Source organism: Schistocerca serialis, chromosome 1 (assembly GCF_023864345.2).
Source record: "Schistocerca serialis cubense isolate TAMUIC-IGC-003099 chromosome 1, iqSchSeri2.2, whole genome shotgun sequence".
In the NCBI taxonomy this organism is placed as follows: Eukaryota; Metazoa; Arthropoda; class Insecta; order Orthoptera; family Acrididae; genus Schistocerca; species Schistocerca serialis.
The window spans coordinates 170,046,073-170,069,333 of NC_064638.1; the positions used below are offsets into that span (position 1 = coordinate 170,046,073).

Here is a 23,261-nt window from a genome sequence, read left to right on the forward strand (position 1 = left end):
TCCTCCATCAAGTCTCATAAATAAAAACATATCCATATCCATACAAGAAAACGAAAAGGTAAATAGAATTTCAGCATACTTATGCATATCAGAACATGAAACGGGTATCACTGAAATTGATCAGATTCATGTTGATGGACACAAGCTAATACCATATTACTAGAAGACACTAAGAAGAAAGATGGATTGTATATACATCACCTGCAGGGGCCATATAAAGCTTCATAAAAAAGTTTTTTTTTTTTTTTTTTTTTTTTTTTTAGATATCAGTCTTCTGACTGGTTTGATGCATTCCAACATGGATTTATCTCCTGTGCCAACCATTTCTGAGTAATTCTTGCACCCAATGACCTCAACTATTTGATGGATTTATTCCAATCTCTGTCTTCCTCTGCAGTTTTATGCTCTACAACTCCCTCCAGTAACATGGAATATTCCCTGTTTCCTTAACCTGTGTCCTATCACCCTGTTGCTTATTTTTATCAGTGTTCATCTACAACTACATGGATACTCCGCAAATCACACTTAACTGCCTGGCAGAGGTTCCATTGAACCACTTTCACAATAATCCTCTATTATTCCAATCACGAATAGCGCATGGGAAAAAGAACATCTATATCTTGGGACAAGCTCTGATTTCCCTTATTTTATTGTTATGATTTTTTTCTCCCTATGTAGGTTGGCGTCAACAAAATATTTTTGCATTTAGAGGAGAAAGTTGGTGATTGAAATTTCATGAGAAGATTCTGCCGCAACTAAAAACACTTTTATTTTAATAAGGTCCACCCCAAATAATGTATCATGTCAGTGACACTTTCTCCCCTATTTAGCAATGATAAAAAATGTGCTGCTCTTCTTGGAACTTTCTTGATGTACTATGTTAATCCTGTCTAGTAAGGACCCCAGACCACACAGCAGTACCTCAAAAGAGGACGAATAAGCATAATGTAGGCAGTTCTGTAGTAGATCTGTTACATTTTCTAAGTGTTCTGCCAATAAACTGCAGTCTTTGCTTTGCCTTTCCCACAACATTTTCTGCATGTTCTTTCCAATTTAAGTTGTTTGTAATTGTAATTCCTAGGTATCTAGTTGAATGTATGTCCTTTACATTTGACTGCTTTATTGTGTAACTGAAGGTTGGTGGATTCCAGTTAACACTCATGTGGATGAAATTTTCACACCATACAGATATCTTTTCTAAATTGTTTTGAAATTTGTTTTGATCCTCTGATGACTTTACTAGAAAATAAATGACAGCATCATCTACAGACAACCTAAGACAGCTGCCCAGATTGCCTCCTAAGTTGTTTATATAGATAAGGAACAGCAGAGGACCTGTAACCATATCCTGGGGAATGCCAGAGATCATTTCTGTTTTACTCGATGTCTTTCTGTGAAATACTACGAACTGTGACCTCTCTCACGAGAAATCACGAATCCAGTCAACAGAGATAATATTTCATAAGCAAGCAATTTCACTACAAGCCACTTGTGTCGTAGAGTATCAAAAGCCTTCTGGAAATCTAGAAATATGGAATCAATTTGAAGTTCCTTGCCAGTAGCACTCAACACTTCAAGTTAATAAAGAGCTAGTTGTGTTTCAGAAGAACGATGTTTTCTAAATCAGTGTTAACTGTGTGTCAATAGACTGTTTTCTTCAAAAGAGTCATAATGTTCAAACACAATATCTAAAATTCTGCTGCATACTGACATTAATGATATGTTGTTTGTTGTTGTTGTTGTGGTCTTCAGTCCTGAGGCTGGTTTGATGCAGCTCTCCATGCTACTCTATCCTGTGCAAGCTTTTTCATGTCCCAGTACCTACTGCAACCTACATCCTTCTGAATCTGCTTAGTGTATTCATCTCTTGGTCTCCCCCTACGATTTTTACCCTCCACGCTGCCCTCCAATGCTAAATTTGTGATCCCTTGATGCCTCAGGACATGTCCTACCAACCGATCCCTTCTTCTAGTCAAGTTGTGCCACAAACTTCTCTTCTCCCCAATCCTATTCAGTACCTCCTCATTAGTTACGTGATCTACCCATCTAATCTTCAGCATTCTTCTGTAGCACCACATTTCGAAAGCTTCTATTCTCTTCTTGTCCAGACTATTTATCGTCCATGTTTCACTTCCATACATGGCTACACTCCATACAAATACTTTCAGAAATGACTTCCTGACACTTAAATCTATACTCGATGTTAACAAATTTCTCTTCTTCAGAAACTATTTCCTTGCCATTGCCAGCCTACATTTTATATCCTCTCTACTTCGACCATCATCAGTTATTTTGCTCCCCAAATAGCAAAACTCCTTTACTACTTTAAGTGTCTCATTTCCTAATCTAATTCCCTCAGCATCACCCGACTTAATTAGACTACATTCCATTATCCTTGTTTTGCTTTTGTTGATGTTCATCTTATATCCTCCTTTCAAGACACTGTCCATTCCATTCAACTGCTCTTCCAAGCCCTTTGCTGTCTCTGACAGAATTACAATGTCATCAGCGAACCTCAAAGTTTTTATTTCTTCTCCATGAATTTTAATACCTACTCCGAATTTTTCTTTTGTTTCCTTTACTGCTTGCTCAATATACAGATTGAACAACATCGGGGAGAGGCTACAACCCTGTCTTACTCCCTTCCCAACCAATGCTTCCCTTTCATCTCCCTCGACTCTTATAACTGCCATCTGGTTTCTGTACAAATTGTAAATAGCCTTTCGCTCCCTGTATTTTACCCCTGCCACCTTTAGAATTTGAAAGAGAGTATTCCAGTCAACATTGTCAAAAGCTTTCTCTAAGTCTACAAATGCTAGAAACGTAGGTTTGCCTTTCCTTAATCTTTCTTCTAAGATAAGTCGTAACGTCAGTATTGCCTCACGTGTTCCAGTGTTTCTAGAATCCAAACTGATCTTCCCCGAGGTTGGCTTCTACTAGTTTTTCCATTCGTCTGTAAAGAATTCGTGTTAGTATTTTGCAGCTGTGACTTATTAAGCTGATAGTTCGGTAATTTTCACATCTGTCAACACCTGCTTTCTTTGGGATTGGAATTATTATATTCTTCTTGAAGTCTGAGGGTATTTCGCCTGTTTCATACATCTTGCTCACCAGATGGTAGAGTTTTGTCAGGACTGGCTCTCCCACGGCCGTCAGTAGTTCCAATGGAAAATTGTCTACTCCGGGGGCCTTGTTTCGACTCAGGTCTTTCAGTGCTCTGTCAAACTCTTCACGCAGTATCGTATCTCCCATTTCATCTTCATCTACATCCTCTTCCATTTCCATAATATTGTCCTCAAGTACATCGCCCTTGTATAGACCCTCTATATACTCCTTCTACCTTTCTGCTTTCCCTTCTTTGCTTAGAACTGGGTTTCCATCTGAGCTCTTGATATTCATACAAGTCGTTCTCTTATCTCCAAAGGTCTCTTTAATTTTCCTGTAGGCGGTATCTATCTTACCCCTAGTGAGATAGGCCTCTACATCCTTACATTTGTCCTCTAGCCATCCCTGCTTAGCCATTTTGCACTTCCTGTCGATCTCGTTTTTGAGACGTTTGTATTCCTTTTTGCCTGTTTCACTTACTGCATTTTTATATTTTCTCCTTTCATCAATTAAATTCAATATTTCTTCTGTTACCCAAGGATTTCTACTATCCCTCGTCTTTTTACCTACTTGATCCTCTGCTGCCTTCACTACTTCATCCCTCAAAGCTACCCATTCTTCTTCTACTGTATTTATTTCCCCCATTCCTGTCAATTGCTCCCTTATGCTCTCCCTGAATCTCTGTACAACCTCTGGTTCTTTTAGTTTATCCAGGTCCCATCTCCTTAAATTCCCACCTTTTTGCAGTTTCTTCAGTTTTAATCTACAGGTCATAACCAATAGATTGTGGTCAGAGTCCACATCTGCCCCTGGAAATGTCTTACAATTTAAAACCTGGTTCCTAAATCACTGTCTTACCATTATATAATCTATCTGATACCTTTTAGTATCTCCAGGGTTCTTCCATGTATACAACCTTCTTTCATGATTCTTAAACCAAGTGTTAGTTATGATTATGTTGTGCTCTGTGCAAAATTCTACCAGGCGGCTTCCTCTTTCATTTCTGTCCCCCAATCCATATTCACCTACTATGTTTCCTTCTCTCCCTTTTCCTACACTTGAATTCCAGTCACCCATGACTATTAAATTTTCGTCTGCCTTCACAATCTGAATAATTTCTTTTATTTCATCATACATTTCTTCAATTTCTTCGTCATCTGCAGAGCTAGTTGGCATATAAACTTGTACATTAATGATATGTGACTGTAATTTAGTGGATTACTGTTTTCCGTAAGTTCCTTTCTTCATTGGTTCTGCAGAGAACTTCCTCATTCCTGACCTCAACAGTCCACCTAATTTTCAACATTCTTTCATAGCACCACATCTCAAATGCTTCTATTCTGTTCTGTTCCAGGTTTCCCACAATTCATGATTCACAACCATACAATGCTATGCTCCAAACATACATGCTCAGAAATATCTTCATCAAATTAAGGCCTATATTTCATACTAATCAACTTGTTTAGGCTAGGCATGCCCTATTTGTGTGTGCTACTCTGCTTTTTGTGTCTCCCTTGCTTTGTCCATAATGGGTTATTTCACTTCCATGGTAGCCAGGATTCCTGAACTTCATGTGCTTCATGATCACCAATTTTGCTGTTGAACTTCTCACTGTTCTCCTTACCTTGAAATCTCAATCCATGTTCTGTACTCATTAGAATGTTCATTCCATTCAATCAAGTCTGTAATTATCCTTCACCTTCACTGATGATGGCAATGTCATCATTGAATCTTATCGTTTATATCATTTCACACTGAATTTTAATCCCACTCCTGAATTGTTCTTTCATTTCTGTCACTGCTTTTTCTGTGTATTGATTCAACAAGAGGGGCGAAAGACTACATCCTTGTCTTACACTCTTTTTAAATCTACATCTGCATAACTAACCTGCAATTCACACTTAAGTGCCTGGCAGAGGGTTCGTCAAAACACCTTCACACTATTTCTCTGCCATTCCATTCTCTAAAAGCGAACAGAGAACACTGAACCTCAGATTTTTCTGAAGGATCTCAAATTTGTCTTACTTTAGTATGATGATCATTTCTCCCTGTGTTATATGGTGACAATAAAATATCATCTCATTCTGAGGAGAAAGTTGGTGACTGAAATTTCATTAAGAGATCCCACTATAATAAAAAATGCCTTTGTTTTAATCATTGCCATCGCAACTTGCTTATCATACCCATGACATTCTCTCCCCAATTTCACAATATACAAGATGAGTTGTCCTCCTTTTAACTTTTTTGATGTCCTCTGTGAATCCTATCTAATAAGGATCCTATACAGCATGGCAATACTCTAGTAGAGGACAAACAAGCGTATTATAGGCAGTCTCCTAAGTAGGCCTGTTGCATCTTCTAAGCATCATGCCAATAAAACTTAGACTTTGATTTGCCTTCCTCACAGCATTACCTATGTGGTCATTCCAATTTAAGTTGTTTATAATTATAATTCCTAGGTATTTAGTCAAATCAACAGCCTTTAAATTTGTGTGATTTATCGTGTAACCGAAATCTAACGAATTTCCTTTTCTACTCATGTGAATGACCTCACACTTTTCCATTCTGAGTGAGGATTGCCACTTTTTGCACTGTAGGATATCATATCTAAATCATTTTGCTATTGGTTTTGATCTTCTGATGTCTTTACTAGACTGTAAATGACAGCATCAACTGCAAACAATCTAAGAGGGCTGCTCAGATTGACTCCTGTCATTTATGAAGATTAGGAACAGCAGAGGGCCTATAACATTTCCTTGGAGAATGTCAGATATCACTTCTGTTTTACTCAATGACTTTCCATTGATCCATCGATTACTACTTCCTGACAAGAAACTGTGAATCTAGTTGCACAACTAAAGTTGATACTCCATTGGCATCCATAACTAGAAGTCTCTTGTGAGTAACGATGTCAAAAGTCTTCTGGAAATTTATAAATATGGAATCAGTTTAAGACTACCTGTTGATAGCACTCATTATTTTTCGAATGAAGAGCTAGTTGTGTTTCACAGGAACAATATTTTCATAATTTGTGCTGACAGTGTGTCAACAGGCCTTACCTTTGAGGCAATTCATAATGTTCAAACACAGTATATGTTCCAAAATCCTACTGCAAATCGACATTAGTAATATAGGTCCATAATTCAGTGGATTACTTCTATTTCCTTTCTAGAGTATTTGTGTGACCTGTGCAACGTTCCAGTCTTTTCGTATGGATCATTAGTTGAGTGAGTGGTTGTATATGCTTGTTAAATATCAGTATACTCAGGAAGGAACATTATTGGTATGTTGTCAGGACTGGGAAACTTGCCTTTATTAAGTGCTTTAAGCTGATTTTAATCTGACAATTCATTCTTGGGCTTCCAGTCTTATCGTTCCCTCTTGGTTTTGTACATTTTGTATATTACTCATCATTCCCTGCAGCTTACATTGTCAAACACTTTTTCATGGCCAATAAATCAAACGTTTCTGTCTTGACTTTTTTTCAGTCTTGCTTCCATTATCAACCACAATGTCAGGAAAACCTCCCTGGTGCATTTACCTTTCCTAAAGCCAAACTGAATGTCATTTACCAAAATTCTTAATTTTCTCTCCCACTCTTCTGTATAATACTGTTGTCAGCAATGTGGAAGCATAAGCTGTTATTCCCACTGCACTCTTAATTTTGGCACCCTTGCTTTTGATTTCACCAAAGGTTGTTTTGACTTTTCTATATGCTGAATAAGTCTGTCCAACAATAATTTCTTTTTCGATTTCTTCACACCTTTTCTGACCTATGTTTATCTGTCCAATGTCTGTGATTGCTCCTTTTAGAGCTATCCACACCACTTCAACTGTAACTGCTTACTGTGGCATTCCTTATCACAGTATCCACATCTTTAGCGAACGTCAAATGTGTCTCATCATTCCTCAGTATTTCAGTATCCAACTTCTGGTACACAGGTTCTTCCAGATGATTCTCTTAAACTTCAGTTTACTCTTCATCATTACTAAATTATGGTATGTGTCTACATCTGCCCCTGGGTGTGCCTAACAATCCAATATCTGGTTTTGGGATCTCTGCTGGCCATGATGTAATCCAGCTGTAATCTTCCAGTCTCTCTGGGCCTATTCCATCTTCTGCTTGCAGTTCTTGAACAGGTTATTTACTATTACTAGATGAAATTTACTGCAGAACTCAATTAGTCTCTCTCTACTCTTATTCTTACTGTCAAGCCAATATTCTCCCATAACTCTTTTTCTTCTGCCACTTCCCTTTAACCACTTTCTAACCCCCACAACTCTTAGATTATTGCCTCCTTTCATATACGGTATTAGCCATTCAGTATTCTCATATACTCACTCTCTCTGTTCAACTTCGGCTTGAAATGTCGGTATGTATATCTGAACTATTGTTGTCAGTGTTAATTTGCTGTCAAATCTGACAAGAATAGCCCTGTCACTGAACAGTTCACAGAAACTCACTCTTTGCCCAACCTTCCTATTCAAAATAAATCCAACTGCCATTATATTTCTTTTTCTGCTACTGTTGACATTACCCTCTATTATCCTGGCAAGAAATCCTTATCTTCTTTCCATTTCACTTCACTGACCCCTACTGTATCTAGATTGACCTTTTGCATTTCAGATTTTCTAGCTTCTTTACCAAGTTCAGACACGTGACATTCCACACACTGACTTATACACTGTTAGCCTTTCATTGGTTATTCCATTTTGTTCTCAGCTATAAAAGCTAAAAATAGTTTTATGAAGGTTGTGCATATTTATCTAGTGACTTATCACTTGTGGAGTGTTTAATGTTTATTTTCCGCCAGATGATACTGACCAAGGGTATCTAGATTTGTTGATATCTGGCTTTGGATTATTTTTCACAGTAAAATTCTCTATGAGAATTGAAAGACATTGTGCAACAGTTATTGCCAACAGACCCAACAACCTGCAGTGCCTTAGCTGTAAAACCTAGACATTGATTTATTTCACCATGACAGTCAAATGTTAATAATGAAAAATACTGATCATTTAAATACATGTCTCAGAAGAAAAAGTATAATATTATACAATCATAAATGATGACTATATTTATTTATTTATTTATTTACACGTCAAGTTCCGTAGGACCAAATTGAGGAGCAAATCTCCAAGGTCATGGAGCGTGTCAGTACATGAACTTACAACATAAAAGTAATAACAGATAAAAATAAATGTTCATGAACCTGAAAAAAAGTCAGCCCATAAGTTGCTATCAGCAATACAATAATAATCAGCTTAATTTTTCAAGGAACTCCTCAACAGAATAGCAGGAGTCACCCATGAGGAAACTCTTAAGTTTCGATTTGAAAGTGCTAGGATTACTGCTAAGATTTTTGAATTTGAGTGGCAGCTTATTGAAAATGGATGCAGCAGTATACTGCACACCTTTTTGCACAAGAGTTAAGGAAGTCCGATTCAAATGGAGGTTTGATTTCTGCTGAGTATTAACAGAGTGAAAGCTGCTTTTTCTTGGAAATAAACTAATATTGGTAACAAGAAATGACAATAAGGAATATAAATATTGAGAGGCCAATGTCAAAATATCCAGACTCGTGAACAGAGGTCGACAAGAGGTTCGTGAACTCATACCGCTTACTGCCCGAACCGCCCGTTTCTAAGCCAAAAACATCCTTCTAGAATGGGAAGAGTTACCCCAAAACATAATACCATACAACATAAGTGAATGAAAATAAGCAAAGTAGACTAATTTATGTGTCCAAGTATCACTCACTTTTGATACCGTTCGAATAGTGAAAATGGCAGTATTAAGTCTTTGAACAAGATCCTGAACATGGGCTTTCCATGGCAGCTTACTATCTATCTGAACACCTAGAAATTTGAACTGTTCAGTTTCACTAATCATATGTCTGTTCTGTGAGATTAAAACGTCAGGTTTTGTTGAATTGTGTGTTAGAAACTGTAAAAACTGAGTCTTGCTGTGATTTAACATTAGTTTATTTTCTACAAGCCATGAACTGAGGTCATGTACTGCACTACTTGAAACTGAGTCAATGTTGCACACAACATCCTTTACTACCAAGCTAGTGTCATCAGCAAACAGAAATATTTTAGAGTTACCCATAATACTAGAGGGCATATCATTTATATAACTAAGGAACAGGAGCAGCCCCAACACTGATCCCTGAGGCACCCCACACTTGACAGTACCCCACTCAGATCCCACATCGCAGCCATTATCAACATTGTGAATAATGACCTTTTGCTGCCTGTTGCTAAAGTAAGAGGTGAACCAATTGTGAGATACTCCCCTTATTCCGTAATGGTCCAACTTCTGGAGCAATATTGTGAGATCAACACAGTAAAATGCCTTTGTTAAATCAAAAAATACACCAAGCGTTTGAAACTTTTTGTTTAGCCCATCCAGTACCTCACAGAGAAAAGAGAATATTGCATTTTCAGTTGTCAAAGCTGAACTGTACATTTGATAGCAAATCGTGTGATATAAAATGGTCAATTATCCTTACATACACAGCCTTCTCGATAACTTTTGCAAACACTGATGGCATAGAAATAGGTCTAAAATTATCTACATTATCCCTTTCTCCCTTTTTATAAAGCGGCTTTACTACTGAGTGCTTTAATCGCTCAGAAAACTGACCATTCCTAAGGGAAAAATTACAAATATGGCTAAATACAGGGCCAACATGTGCAGCACAGTACTTTAATATTCTGCTAGACACTCCATCATAACCATGAGAGTCCTTAGTCTTCAGTGATTTAATTATTGACTCAATCTCCGTCTTGTCTGTATCACAGAGGAGTATTTCAGACGTCAATCTCGGAAAGGCATTTGCTAAGAAATTTATATGATTTCCTGTAGAAACTAAATTTTTGTTTAATGCACCAGCAATGCTTAGAAAATGATTGTTAAATACTGTACATATGTCTGATTTTATATCATCGACCTTGTGCTGCTGACCAGACACTTCCTTCACAACTGACCATATGGCTTTAATTTTATCTTGTGAATTAGCTATTCTATTTGCATACCACATACTTTTTGCCTTGCTAATAACATTTTTAAGCACCTTACAATATCATATTGTTTAGAGAGAAATTCCTCAAACAGTGGGGAGAAATTAACGGCTGTATTGCCATTAAAACAAAAAAGAGCAAAATTAAACAGATGGAAGAATAAGGGGAAGTCCATCCTTGGGATCTCTACTTAATTCAGAGGACAAGTTGTAGGCAAGAGTTGAAAGTCCATTACCACCGGCACTGTAAAATCCTCTAGTCTGTCATTAAAAAAGTTACGCTCATGTACGAGGATGGTTTGAAAAGTTCTTGGAATCACCATGAGAGGTCAGCACTAGCACAACGAGTTGTTCATGTGATATTCTTTGGACTGTTGCCTGTAAACACATGCCACGTCAGCGCTCTTTGAAGAGAGATGTGGTAGTGACATGGCTCTGTTGTTGTCCTGCATAGTGATTTGCGAAGATGGAAAAAAATCAAGATTCAAGCAGTGATTAGAAAGCAAAGGACATTCATGCCAATTTCCAGAACACACTGGGGGATACTGCTCCTTCATATTCAACTGTTGCCAGGTGGACAAATGAATTTAAAATTTGTCAGGAGAGCACAGATGATGATCCATGCAGTGGTCGGCCAAAATGTGTCACTACTCCAGAAATCGTTGCAAAAGTGCACAAAATGGTCATGGAGGATTGCCGACAAAGTGCGTGAAACTGCTCACACTTGCTACATGTCATCTGAAAGAGTATATCACACTTTAATTGAAGAATTAGAAATGAAAAAATTATCTGCAAGATGGGTGCTGCAACTCTTTGACGCTGGATCAAAAACGCATGAGAATGGACATATTGGAACTATGTCTGGCGAGTTTTAGGAGAAATGAACAAGATTTTTTGCGCCAGTTTGTGACCACAGATGAAACTTGGATGCACTACAATACCCCAGAGGCAAAACAACAGTCAGAGCAGAGGAAACATGCTGATTCTCTGCCACTAAAGAAAGCACAGACAATTCCCTTGGCAGGAAAGGTCACGGCACATGTGTTCCGGGATGTGAAGGGGATTCTGTTTGTAGATTATCTCCCCACTAGGCAAACAATTACTGGAGAACACTATGCTAACCTCCTGGACAAATTGCAATGAAAGCTATGCAAAAAAAGGCAAATTTTAGGAAGGAAGAAAGTCCTGTTCCATCAAAACAATGTGTGCCCACACATATGTGCCGTCGCGATGGCAAAATTACATGAACTAAAGTATGAATTGTTGCCAAACCCACCTTATTCACCTGATATGGCTCTGTCAGACTTCCATCTCTTCCCAAAACTGAAAATTTTTCTTTGTGGACAAAGATTCACTTCAAACGAAGAATTGATAGCCGGAGTTGACAACTATTTTGCAGGCCTGTAGGAAACTCATTTTCAAGATGAGATCAAGGCACTGCAACATTGTTGGACCAATTGCATTAATCTACAAGGAGACTACATTGAAAAATAAAAAAGTTTCAGTGATGTAAGTACTTTTTTTCTATTCCATTCTAACACTCCGAAAAATGGCAAAAACTAATTGGAACATTAATGATATGAATATAATAGAGGGAAACATTCCACGTGGGAAAAATATATCTAAAAAGAAAGATGATGAAACTTACCAAACAAAAGCGCTGGCAGGTCGATAGACACACAAAAAAACACAAACATACACACAAAATTCTAGCTTTCGCAACCAATGGTTGCCTCGTCAGGAAAGAGGGAAGGAGAAGGAAAGACAAAAGGATATGGGTTTTAAGGGAGAGGGTAAGGAGTCATTCCAATCCCGGGAGCGGAAAGACTTACCTTAGGTAAGTCTTTCCGCTCCCGGGATTGGAATGACTCCTTACCCTCTCCCTTAAAACCCATATCCTTTTGTCTTTCCTTCTCCTTCCCTCTTTCCTGACGAGGCAACCATTGGTTGCGAAAGCTAGAATTTTGTGTGTATGTTTGTGTTTTTTTGTGTGTCTATCGACCTGCCAGCGCTTTTGTTTGGTAAGTTTCATCATCTTTCTTTTTAGATATAATTGGAACATTATTAAACAAGAAACATTCAAGAAAAATGACCCACTAGAAATCTAAATCTCTGGCAGAAATAGTGACACTTTCAATTCACTGGCTATCAGATTCAGGAATTACTTCCTAAAAGCGGCAGCACCCACTAATAAACAACCAAATATAGATCCATCAGATTTACTTATGCAGACACTACTGCACTACCAACAAACATTAGCTTAAAAAACTGAACCCCTAAGGAAATTATAAAATGCATCACATGACTAAAAGGAGAAATTCTGCTGGCTGTGATGATGTTTTTGCAGAATATTGAGATCTTGTGCTGGCTCAATAACAGTATCCTTTATAACACCTTTGCAATCATTCTGTGACTCATGGCATATTTCGTGACAGACCTGAAAGTGCGATAGTGAGACTCGCGTATAAAATTACCAAATACGCAGTAACCAGTAGCAAAATCATGTTTTCTTTATTTACTTTTGCATATCAATTTCAACTGATTAACAGCCATCATCATGGCAGAACATGCCTTAGAAAATGGACACCGAATTCTATTCAACGAAACATTTGTTGTTGTGAGGATGAAGGGATTTTGGGATGGCATCATAAAAGAAGCTATTGAAATAAAAATCTCTGGAAACACCATCAACAAGGACTGCAGTTTGCAGCTCAGCACAGCCTGGGACCCAGCCATCGTGAGATTAAAATGGGTGCAATGGACGCAGGATGAAAACATTACCAAATATGGCAAGGAAGTGAGCACTATAGTTGAATTCTTTTATCTTGGCGGCTTACGCATGCCCGCCCAGACGCGGGAGAGTGCTGCGTTGCCAGTTGCACATGACGCACACGCCAATAGAAGCAGCTCCATAGTATAGCATAGTTCGCAAGCTTACGTTTAGGAGGGAACGCGCAGTTCATGAAATAAAGCCACCACGGGTGCATTAACCCTTTCGCTGCTTCAAAGACGTGCTCCCTGCATTCCGCGCTGTGCGCGATTTTGTCACTGCACTGCTCGCCTGTGCAGACACATTGTGTTCCGACTGCTTTGACACTCTTATCATTCGATTACACAAAAACTATTTGGCCCAAAAATTAGATTTTAACACATCTTCTTGACTGATACCTTCCCCCCATAAATGACTTAATTTTGTTTCGATGTTCAACGCAGTTATTATCCCCCTTTAATTATAGTAAACCATTGCACGAAATTTTGAAGAGTTTGCAGAGGTAAAAGTCCATAGAGTATACTTTCCGTATGGTCGATTTTAGTTACCACAATGTTGAGAATGAAATGTGGACAAGATACCTAAATTTCATATAAAATTTACTGTATAACAACATCTCATTAAAGTACCACATAGGTGTCATATGTAATATTGAGAAATATTTCGTCTTTCGCGACTGTAACAAAAGTTTTATTTATACTGAGCACGTTTGGCTTTATTTTAAAGCACTTCAATCACTCAAAAGGAAGTAGACAAAATACATTAAACAAAACTGTGGACTTACAAAAACATTAGGACTTGAATATACCATCTATCAGTGAAGTGCTCTGAGCTATGTCAAATATAATTTTTGTGTGTGGCACACACAAACATCATTTATTTGCTAAAACACTGATCAGCCAACACAAACGTTGAATATTGTGTTACCGCAGAACAAAACTACGAAAGGTGACTTGGCAATGGAGGAGACAAAATACTGTCCACTGAAGATGCTTCAAATAAGAGAAAGACATCTGGTCTAAATAAGTCGCTTATTACAGTTGCAGAAGTATTTCAGTACCATTGGTAAAACTGCGACTGTGGAACAAAAACAAGAAAGAGAACATGAGTGCCATTGTGTATGTCCCAGCTAGTACTCAAGCTTATTTCAAGATGGATATTGAGTTTAGGTTCAGTTGAAAATTCAAGACTGAAAAATCAACCTGTTACACAGCTTATTTCAAGGTGGATATTTAGTTTAGGTTCAGTTGAAAATTCAAGATCGAAAAATCAACCTGTTACACAGTTTACATCAAGCTGTAAAAATTTAGCTTGAATTAAAATAATTTTCCCAAGCTTGAAATAAACTGTAATTTCCCTGGAAGGCTGTACAGCAGATGCGCACGCAGCATAGCTTCCATAGACGTCCACGGGAAGCGCCACAAGCGTTTATAAGCCTTGCAGTTGCACTGACTCTGCTAGGTTTATGGCCATTTTATTTTTGTGACGTGCGTTAATGATTGTTGACTGTTGTGAAGTTTGTTTTATACTGGAAAATAGTTCGGAAAGTGTGTGGCGTCCCCTGCCTTACTGCTACACCGGGTCTGAAGAAGATATATAGTGTATTACAGGTACGCTGGTGCATTTTTTCTCTAGTGGTACATTAATATTACAAATCCATGAACCATGGACCTTGCCGTTGGTGGGGAGGCTTGCGTGCCTCAGCGATACAGATAGCCGTACCGTAGGTGCAACCACAACGGAGGGGTATCTGTTGAGAGGCCAGACAAACGTGTGGTTCCTGAAGAGGGGCAGCAGCCTTTTCAGTAGTTGCAAGGGCAATAGTCTGGATGATTGACTGATCTGGCCTTGTAACAATAACCAAAACGGCCTTGCTGTGCTGGTACTGCGAACGGCTGAAAGCAAGGGGAAACTACAGCCGTAATTTTTCCCGAGGGCATGCAGCTTTACTGTATGATTACATGATGATGGCGTCCTCTTGGGTAAAATATTCCGGAGGTAAAATAGTCCCCCATTCGGATCTCCGGGCGGGGACTACTCAAGAGGATGTCGTTATCAGGAGAAAGAAAACTGGCGTTCTACGGATTGGAGCGTGGAATGTCAGATCCCTTAATTGGGCAGGTAGGTTAGAAAATTTAAAAAGGGAAATGGATAGGTTGAAGTTAGATATAGTGGGAATTAGTGAAGTTCGGTGGCAGGAGGAACAAGACTTCTGGTCAGGTGACTACAGGGTTATAAACACAAAATCAAATAGGGGGAATGCAGGAGTAGGTTTAATAATGAATAGGAAAATAGGAATGCGGGTAAGCTACTACAAACAGCATAGTGAACGCATTATTGTGGCCAAGATAGATACGAAGCCCACACCTACTACAGTAGTACAAGTTTATATGCCAACTAGCTCTGCAGATGACGAAGAAATTGAAGAAATGTATGATGAAATAAAAGAAATTACTCAGATTGTGAAGGGAGATGAAAATTTAATAGTCATGGGTGACTGGAATTCGAGTGTAGGAAAAGGGAGAGAAGGAAACATAGTAGGTGAATATGGATTGGGGGACAGAAATGAAAGAGGAAGCCGCCTGGTAGAATTTTGCACAGAGCACAACATAATCATAACTAACACTTGGTTTAAGAATCATGAAAGAAGGTTGTATACATGGAAGAACCCTGGAGATACTGGAAGGTATCAGATAGATTATATAATGGTAAGACAGAGATTTAGGAACCAGGTTTTAAATTGTAAGACATTTCCAGGGGCAGATGTGGACTCTGACCACAATCTATTGGTTATGACCTGTAGATTAAAACTGAAGAAACTGCAAAAAGGTGGGAATTTAAGGAGATGGGACCTGGATAAACTGAAAGAACCAGAGGTTGTACAGAGATTCAGGGAGAGCATAAGGGAGCAATTGATAGGAATGGGGGAAATAAATACAGTAGAAGAAGAATGGGTAGCTTTGAGGGATGAAGTAGTGAAGGCAGCAGAGGATCAAGTAGGTAAAAAGACAAGGGCTAGTAGAAATCCTTGGGTAACAGAAGAAATATTGAATTTAATTGACGAAAGGAGAAAATATAAAAATGCAGTAAGTGAAACAGGCAAAAAGGAATACAAACGTCTCAAAAATGAGATCGACAGGAAGTGCAAAATGGCTAAGCAGGGATGGCTAGAGGACAAATGTAAGGATGTAGAGGCCTATCTCACTAGGGGTAAGATAGATACCGCCTACAGGAAAATTAAAGAGACCTTTGGAGATAAGAGAACGACTGGTATGAATATCAAGAGCTCAGATGGAAACCCAGTTCTAAGCAAAGAAGGGAAAGCAGAAAGGTGGAAGGAGTATATAGAGGGTCTACACAAGGGCGATGTACTTGAGGACAATATTATGGAAATGGAAGAGGATGTAGATGAAGATGAAATGGGAGATACGATACTGCGTGAAGAGTTTGACAGAGCACTGAAAGACCTGAGTCGAAACAAGGCCCCCGGAGTAGACAATATTCCATTGGAACTACTGGCGGCCGTGGGAGAGCCAGTCCTGACAAAACTCTACCATCTGGTGAGCAAGATGTATGAAACAGGCGAAATACCCTCAGACTTCAAGAAGAATATAATAATTCCAATCCCAAAGAAAGCAGGTGTTGACAGATGTGAAAATTACCGAACTATCAGCTTAATAAGTCACAGCTGCAAAATACTAACACGAATTCTTTACAGACGAATGGAAAAACTAGTAGAAGCCAACCTCGGGGAAGATCAGTTTGGTTTCCGTAGAAACACTGGAACACGTGAGGCAATACTGACCTTACGACTTATCTTAGAAGAAAGATTAAGGAAAGGCAAACCTACGTTTCTAGCATTTGTCGACTTAGAGAAAGCTTTTGACAATGTTGACTGGAATACTCTCTTTCAAATTCTGATGGTGGCAGGGGTAAAATACAGGGAGCGAAAGGCTATTTACAATTTGTACAGAAACCAGATGGCAGTTTTAAGAGTCGAGGGACATGAAAGGGAAGCAGTGGTTGGGAAGGGAGTAAGACAGGGCTGTAGCCTCTCCCCGATGTTGTTCAATCTGTATATTGAGCAAGCAGTAAAGGAAACAAAAGAAAAATTCGGGGTAGGTATTAAAATTCATGGAGAAGAAATAAAAACTTTGAGGTTCGCCGATGACATTGTAATTCTGTCAGAGACAGCAAAGGACTTGGAAGAGCAATTGAATGGAATGGACAGTGTCTTGAAAGGAGGATATAAGATGAACATCAACAAAAGCAAAACAAGGATAATGGAATGTAGTCTAATTAAGTCGGGTGATGCTGAGGGAATTAGATTAGGAAATCAGGCACTTAAAGTAGTAAAGGAGTTTTGCTATTTGGGGAGCAAAATAACTGATGATGGTCGAAGTAGAGAGGATATAAAATGTAGGCTGGCAATGGCAAGGAAAGCATTTCTGAAGAAGAGAAATTTGTTAACATCCAGTATTGATGTAAGTGTCAGGAAGTCATTTCTGAAAGTATTCGTATGGAGTGTAGCCATGTATGGAAGTGAAACATGGACGATAAATAGTTTGGACAAGAAGAGAATAGAAGCTTTCAAAATGTGGTGCTACAGAAGAATGCTGAAGATTAGATGGGTAGATCACATAACTAATGAGGAAGTATTGAATAGGATTGGGGAGAAGAGAAGTTTGTGGCACAACTTGACCAGAAGAAGGGATCGGTTGGTAGGACATGTTCTGAGGCATCAAGGGATCACCAATTTAGTATTGGAGGGCAGTGTGGAGGGTAAAAATCGTAGAGGGAGACCAAGAGATGAATACACTAAGCAGATTCAGAAGGAAGTAGGTTGCAGTAGGTACTGAGAGATGAAAAAGCTTGCACAGGATAGAGTGGCATGGAGAGCTGCATCAAACCAGTCTCAGGACTGAAGACCACAACAACAACAACATATTATTACGTAACGTAAAGAAATATCATATTCTTTTACGTAGAAAAATTGAGCCTGGATGAAAGTGAAATGGATTACCAGCTAAGAAAACATATTACAAGTTGTTCAGCAAAAATACGTCATTTTAAACTAGCTCTCTAGTACGTGGCACCAATAAATTAAAACTTAATGTTATTTTACCTTTTTAAAATCTCGCCTTTTTATATATATCGCCCTATTACATTTGTTTACTTGTAAATACTCGCGTGTGTCACACCATGAATGAATAATCGTGAAGTGTGAAAAGTTTCTTTGCTAATACAAATAGTAATGACATGGTGAACGTGAAAAGTGCATCAAGAACCAGTCACTACATAGGTGTCAGTCTTTTTTATTTACGTAGCTTTGACTGGTCTTCAGTTGCTCTTAATTTTGTTGTTCCCTAGGTGAAATAATACTGCAAGGCCTACTGGTACTTCTTACTTTTATTGTTAGGCTATTTGTAATGTGGCTGAAATCTAATAAAAGGCAATATTAAAATATGACAAGGAGAACATTTTTTGTTCTTTTACATTTCAGTTCTATTGAACTGGTAATTTCTTAAATTCATTTCGATTTCATCTTTTATTTCATTTTGATTCAGTTTTACTCACCAAAATATAATTGCGAATAGAATAAAAGTCTACATTTTTCTAAACGGTAGTTTCCTTATAAGCTTACAGTATGAGGTGTATATGATTTCAAGTAATTGTTTCTTTATAATTCAGATTAAATGGCCCTGAAACTGTTAGAAATAGTGATGCGTGGCTTCTTCATGAAGTCATCGCAAAATTACCCAAATGTCATCTTTACTTTCAAAATTTCAAACAAAAAGTTATTTCAAATTACTTTAAAAACTCTTTGGAATGAAGTCACCAGAAGCAGCTGCTTACTCAGTGACGTTTATACTAGTTAACGATTCTTACTACATCAGTGAGTTTGAAGTTATTTTGCTAATCTGGGGCATAAATTATATTTAGGTTGATTAGTTTCACCTTTTACATTTTTTATGTTTAGGTATAGCTAACATTTTCTTTTACCTGTTACAGGATCATTATACCAGCAGAAGTCAGCAGTATTTGATCCTGCTCTGGTCTGTGCGCTGGGGCCGGAGGGGCTCCAGAATAATTAAATTTTAAAATAAAACAATTTTAAATGCTTTGAAAATAAATTTTTTTAAACATACGTGTCTTGATAATTTTTTTCACACCATTTCCATTCTGATATTTATTTAATTAATTAGGTCCAATAAATTCAGATTTAATAATTATGTAGCTTAAAACAAGCTGTAAATACCAGACTGTATTCCACGTGTGTAGATACAGCTGGAGCCAAACCTGATAAGTCAAGCTTGAAATATAGCTTGAACGCTGCCAACTTTGATGTTTGTTTCAAGCTTGAATCCAACTAACAGGCCTGAATATTCCAGCTTTGATCGATCTTATATACTTGAACTTTACATCTGGAAACAAGTTTGAAACCGGCTTCCTGTGCTATCTGGGGTGCCATACCTTTCATTGACTGAAGTGCTTTAAAATAAAGCCAAACGCGTCCGGTGTAAATAAAACTTTTATTACAGTCGCGAAAGACGGAATATTTCTCAATATTACATACGACACCTATGTGGTACTTAAATTAAATGAGATATTGTTATACAGTAAATTTTATATGAAATTTAGGTATCTTGTCCACATTTCATTCTCAACATTGTGGCAACTAAAATCGACCATACGGAAAGTATACACTACGGACTTCTATCTCTGCAAACTCTTCAAAATTTTGTGTAATGGGTTACTACATTTAATGCTGCATAATAACTGCGTTGACCATCGAAACAAAATTAAGTCATTTATGGGTGGAAGGTACCAGTCAAGAAGACGTGTAAAAATCCGATTTTTGGGCCAAATAGTTTTTGTGAAATGGAATGATAAGTGTGTCAAAGCAGTGGGAACACCATGTGTCTGCACAGGCGAGCAGTGCAGTAATGGCAAAATCGCGCACAGCGCGGAATGCGAGGAGCATGTGTCTGCAGCAGCGAAAGGGTTAATGAAGAGACAAAGCACTAGAAATTTCAAAAAATTTGCATTCAAACGAATATAATTCGTGAAGTAATGCACTTCGATATTGTTTTTAAATAATGAAAATATTAAGCACCGCACAAGGGTTGAACCCACAACCTTCCGGATAGAAGCCCAACACCTTAACCGTTACGCTATCCCGACCCGTCCAACTACATTACGCCATGAGGACTCTAATATTTCACGCAAAATACTGACAAACATTGTTGGTATGACTATGAATTACTCACGCTTCGTCGAAGTACAATAGGAAATAAACAATTGCCGCTGTTCTTTATTGCGAAAAAGCGGTTCGTGAGATTGATACAAACACCTTTCCTTGCTATCGCCTGAATTAGGAGTCTTATTGCTTGTTTGGTTTAATTAATTAATAGAATATGAAGCAATTGGTATAAAGAATGCTTTTTCCAAACTTTCTATAAAAGAAAGTCTGCTATCAAGACATTGCTTTTGTTCTATTACTTTATTTATGACTGAACGTTTCTAATACTGAAGACACTCGTCCATGCTCTGCACTGCAGTCGAGATCTGGCAACGTCGTTCTCTGTTCATTGGCTGACTGTGTTTTGTCAGATGCGCAGAACGAACCTAAACTCGGCCGCCAACATAAATGACGCGCACTTTAGTGACGTCACAGCCAGCGGTGCAGCAGTCAGTCTTACCACTTGACAATGACCGAGGAGAGTTCGGTCGAGAAAATTTTATTAAATCATATCGCCTCGAAACCAAGCATTCATACACACTGTGTAAAATTAGTTGGGATCCAGTTGGATAACATGTTAAAATGAAGTTAACATGTACTGTTGGTGGTCAAGGCATAGATAAACTAATCAAGTTACTCATTTCAGCATGTTATGTCCTTTAGAAACATCTCTCATTGTATTGACACTAAAAATAAGAGAATTTGCTCATTTTGGGTATTTTTAGGCCCTCTTGTCTTATGGAATTACTTTCTGGTGCTGTGCACTTAATGCAAATCATCATCATCATTTATTGCCTTATCGGGCCTTTAAGGCCTACAGCAAGAAGAACAAAAGGAAAAGTAAAGACAAAAGACTTACAAAAGTACTCTATACAGTAGTAAAAGTTACATATGTACATTACAGCTTAAAGAAAAACGAAAAAATAAACAGGGCATTCAATCAAAGGTTTAAAAGGCAAGAGGGATACATTACAGAAACAAAAAAACAAAAAAAAAAACACACACGCAGTGTCTGTCAATTACACGAGAGGGGGGAGCTGTTGCAGATGGCAGTCCATCTCATCCGGTCGTTGGCGTCCTCCTCCACGGCTGCTGGTTCCACTTCTTTCAGGATCGTTGTTATCCTATCCTTCCATCGAGTTCTTGGGCGTCCTCTAGGGCGTTTTCCTGTGGGTTGAGAGTGGAGGACTCTGTTTGGAAGGGATCCGTCTGCCCGTAGGATGTGGCCAAACCATTGGAGTCTCTTCTGCGCCAATATTCGTCCAATGTGTGGCTTTCCATACCGCTGGTATAAATCTTCTTTTTTTCTTCGTTCCCATTTACCTTCCATGGCATTGTAGATGGGTCCATATATCTTCCGAAGTACCTTCCTTTCAAATGCACATATTGCTTCTTCTGCTGTTGCTGATGTTGCCCAAGTTTCACAGCCGTATAAAAGTACTGGTCTCACCAGTGTCGTGTATAGGTGGATCTTGTTCTTCTGCGATATCAGCCGAGATCTGAAAAGATTGTTCAGGCTAAAGAACATGCGATTAGCATTTGTTATACGTTGCTGTACTTCTTTCGTTACTTCACTTCTATTTGTTAGTATGGAGCCCAGGTACTTGAACTCTTCAACTCGTTCGAAGGTATGCCTGTCGACATCAATGGAAGGAGGGAGATCTCGGCGGCGTGATACAACAAGATATTTAGTTTTTTCCTCGTTCACCACCAGCCCAATTTTCTCTGCATTGTGGAGGAATCGGGAAGTATCCCTGCGTACTTGCTCTAGAGTGTCGCCAAGGATCACAACATCATCAGCAAATGCCAAGATTGTGTCTGCTCCCACCATCTCCATCTCTCTGGTTCGACAAGTGTCACGGCTTACTTTTTCCAGGGCCAAATTGAATAATATTGGCGCCAATGGATCTCCTTGTCTCAATCCATTTTGTATACTGAATGATGGTGATAGTTGATTACCAAACCGCACTTGGGCCGTAGACTGAGAGTAGCAAGCAGCAATTAAGCGGATGTATTTTGATGGGATGCCAAGTTCCTCTAACGTTTCCCATAACGTGGCGCGGTCAATGCTGTCATAAGCTTGTCGAAAATCGATGAAGATGAGGTGTAGATCCTTATTGAATTCGTAGAATTTTTCTATCAACTGCCTCAGAGTAAATATGTGATCAATTGTCGATCGTCCAGCAACGAACCCACATTGATAGGTCCCTACAATTCCTTCAGCCAGTGGTTTCATGCGGTTTAGTAGCAGTGTTGTAAAAACTTTGTAGCCAATTTCAAGTAACGAAATCCCTCGGTAGTTGGATACATGAGTAGCATCTCCCTTCTTGAATATGGGACATATGATTGCTCCCTTCCATTCCTCAGGAATAACTTCTGCTTCCCAGATGGTAGAAATTAATCGTTTCAAAGCACCCACCAGTGTTTCCCCTCCCAAGCGAAGCATCTCAGCTGTGATACCACTACCTCCTGGAGCCTTGTTGTTCTTGAGTGCTTTTAGGGCAACACTGATTTCTTCCTCAGATGGTTCAGGGACTTCAACTCTGTCAAAACGGGCATCCGTCTGTGTTGTCCCTACTGGTGGGTTGTCGGGATTCAATAGGTTTTCAAAATGTTTTTTAAATAGGGTTGCTTGCTCTTCTGGCGGTACAACTTCACCCGTCTCATTCGTTAGGACCAATGTACGTTGTCTGTATGCGCCTCTGGCGAATCTTGAGGCCTGGAAAAACGAGCGTGACGACTTTGCTTCTTCGACTGCAATCAACAGACTTTTGTGGTGGTCCCGTTTCTTCTTTCTCATGAGTTGGTCCGTGTTACGCCTCGCTTCGTAGTAAGCTACCCTTGCTTCTTCCGAGAGTTGCTGTAGCCATTTTATCCTCTTCGCTGATCTAATCTCAACAGATTCTCGACATTGTTCATCGAACCAAGGTTTACTTCTTCGTTTTGCATCGCAAACTAGTTCTTCATTTGCACTTTCTAACACTGCATTCCTCAGCAGCATCCATGCGTTCTCCACACTGGTAGGGTTCTCTGTTATTGTGAGATGTTCTGCAATTTTTTCTTGATAGCGCTGTCTCACTTCTACATCTTTCAACTTATTCTTGTCGAAGCGGACCAT

General features: G+C 38.8%; 1 protein-coding gene across 2 annotated transcripts in view; it reads left to right on the forward strand.

Annotated features, from left to right (window-relative positions):
- Positions 1-19,019, forward strand: part of LOC126457166 (uncharacterized) — a 28,234-nt gene extending 9,215 nt beyond the window's left edge. Inside the window, exons 1-2 of one of the 2 annotated variants that reach the window (XR_007585438.1) lie at positions 14,240-14,510; positions 18,913-18,937. Coding sequence is in view for 1 of the 2 variants with exons in the window: in XM_050093252.1 (XP_049949209.1) it covers positions 18,913-18,995 (83 nt within the window). In the remaining variant the exon portion in view is untranslated. Of the gene's footprint in view, positions 1-14,239; positions 14,511-18,912 lie in introns of those variants that run through there. The other variant, XM_050093252.1, reaches the window with a different exon arrangement.
- The last annotated feature ends 4,242 nt before the right edge of the window (positions 19,020-23,261 follow it).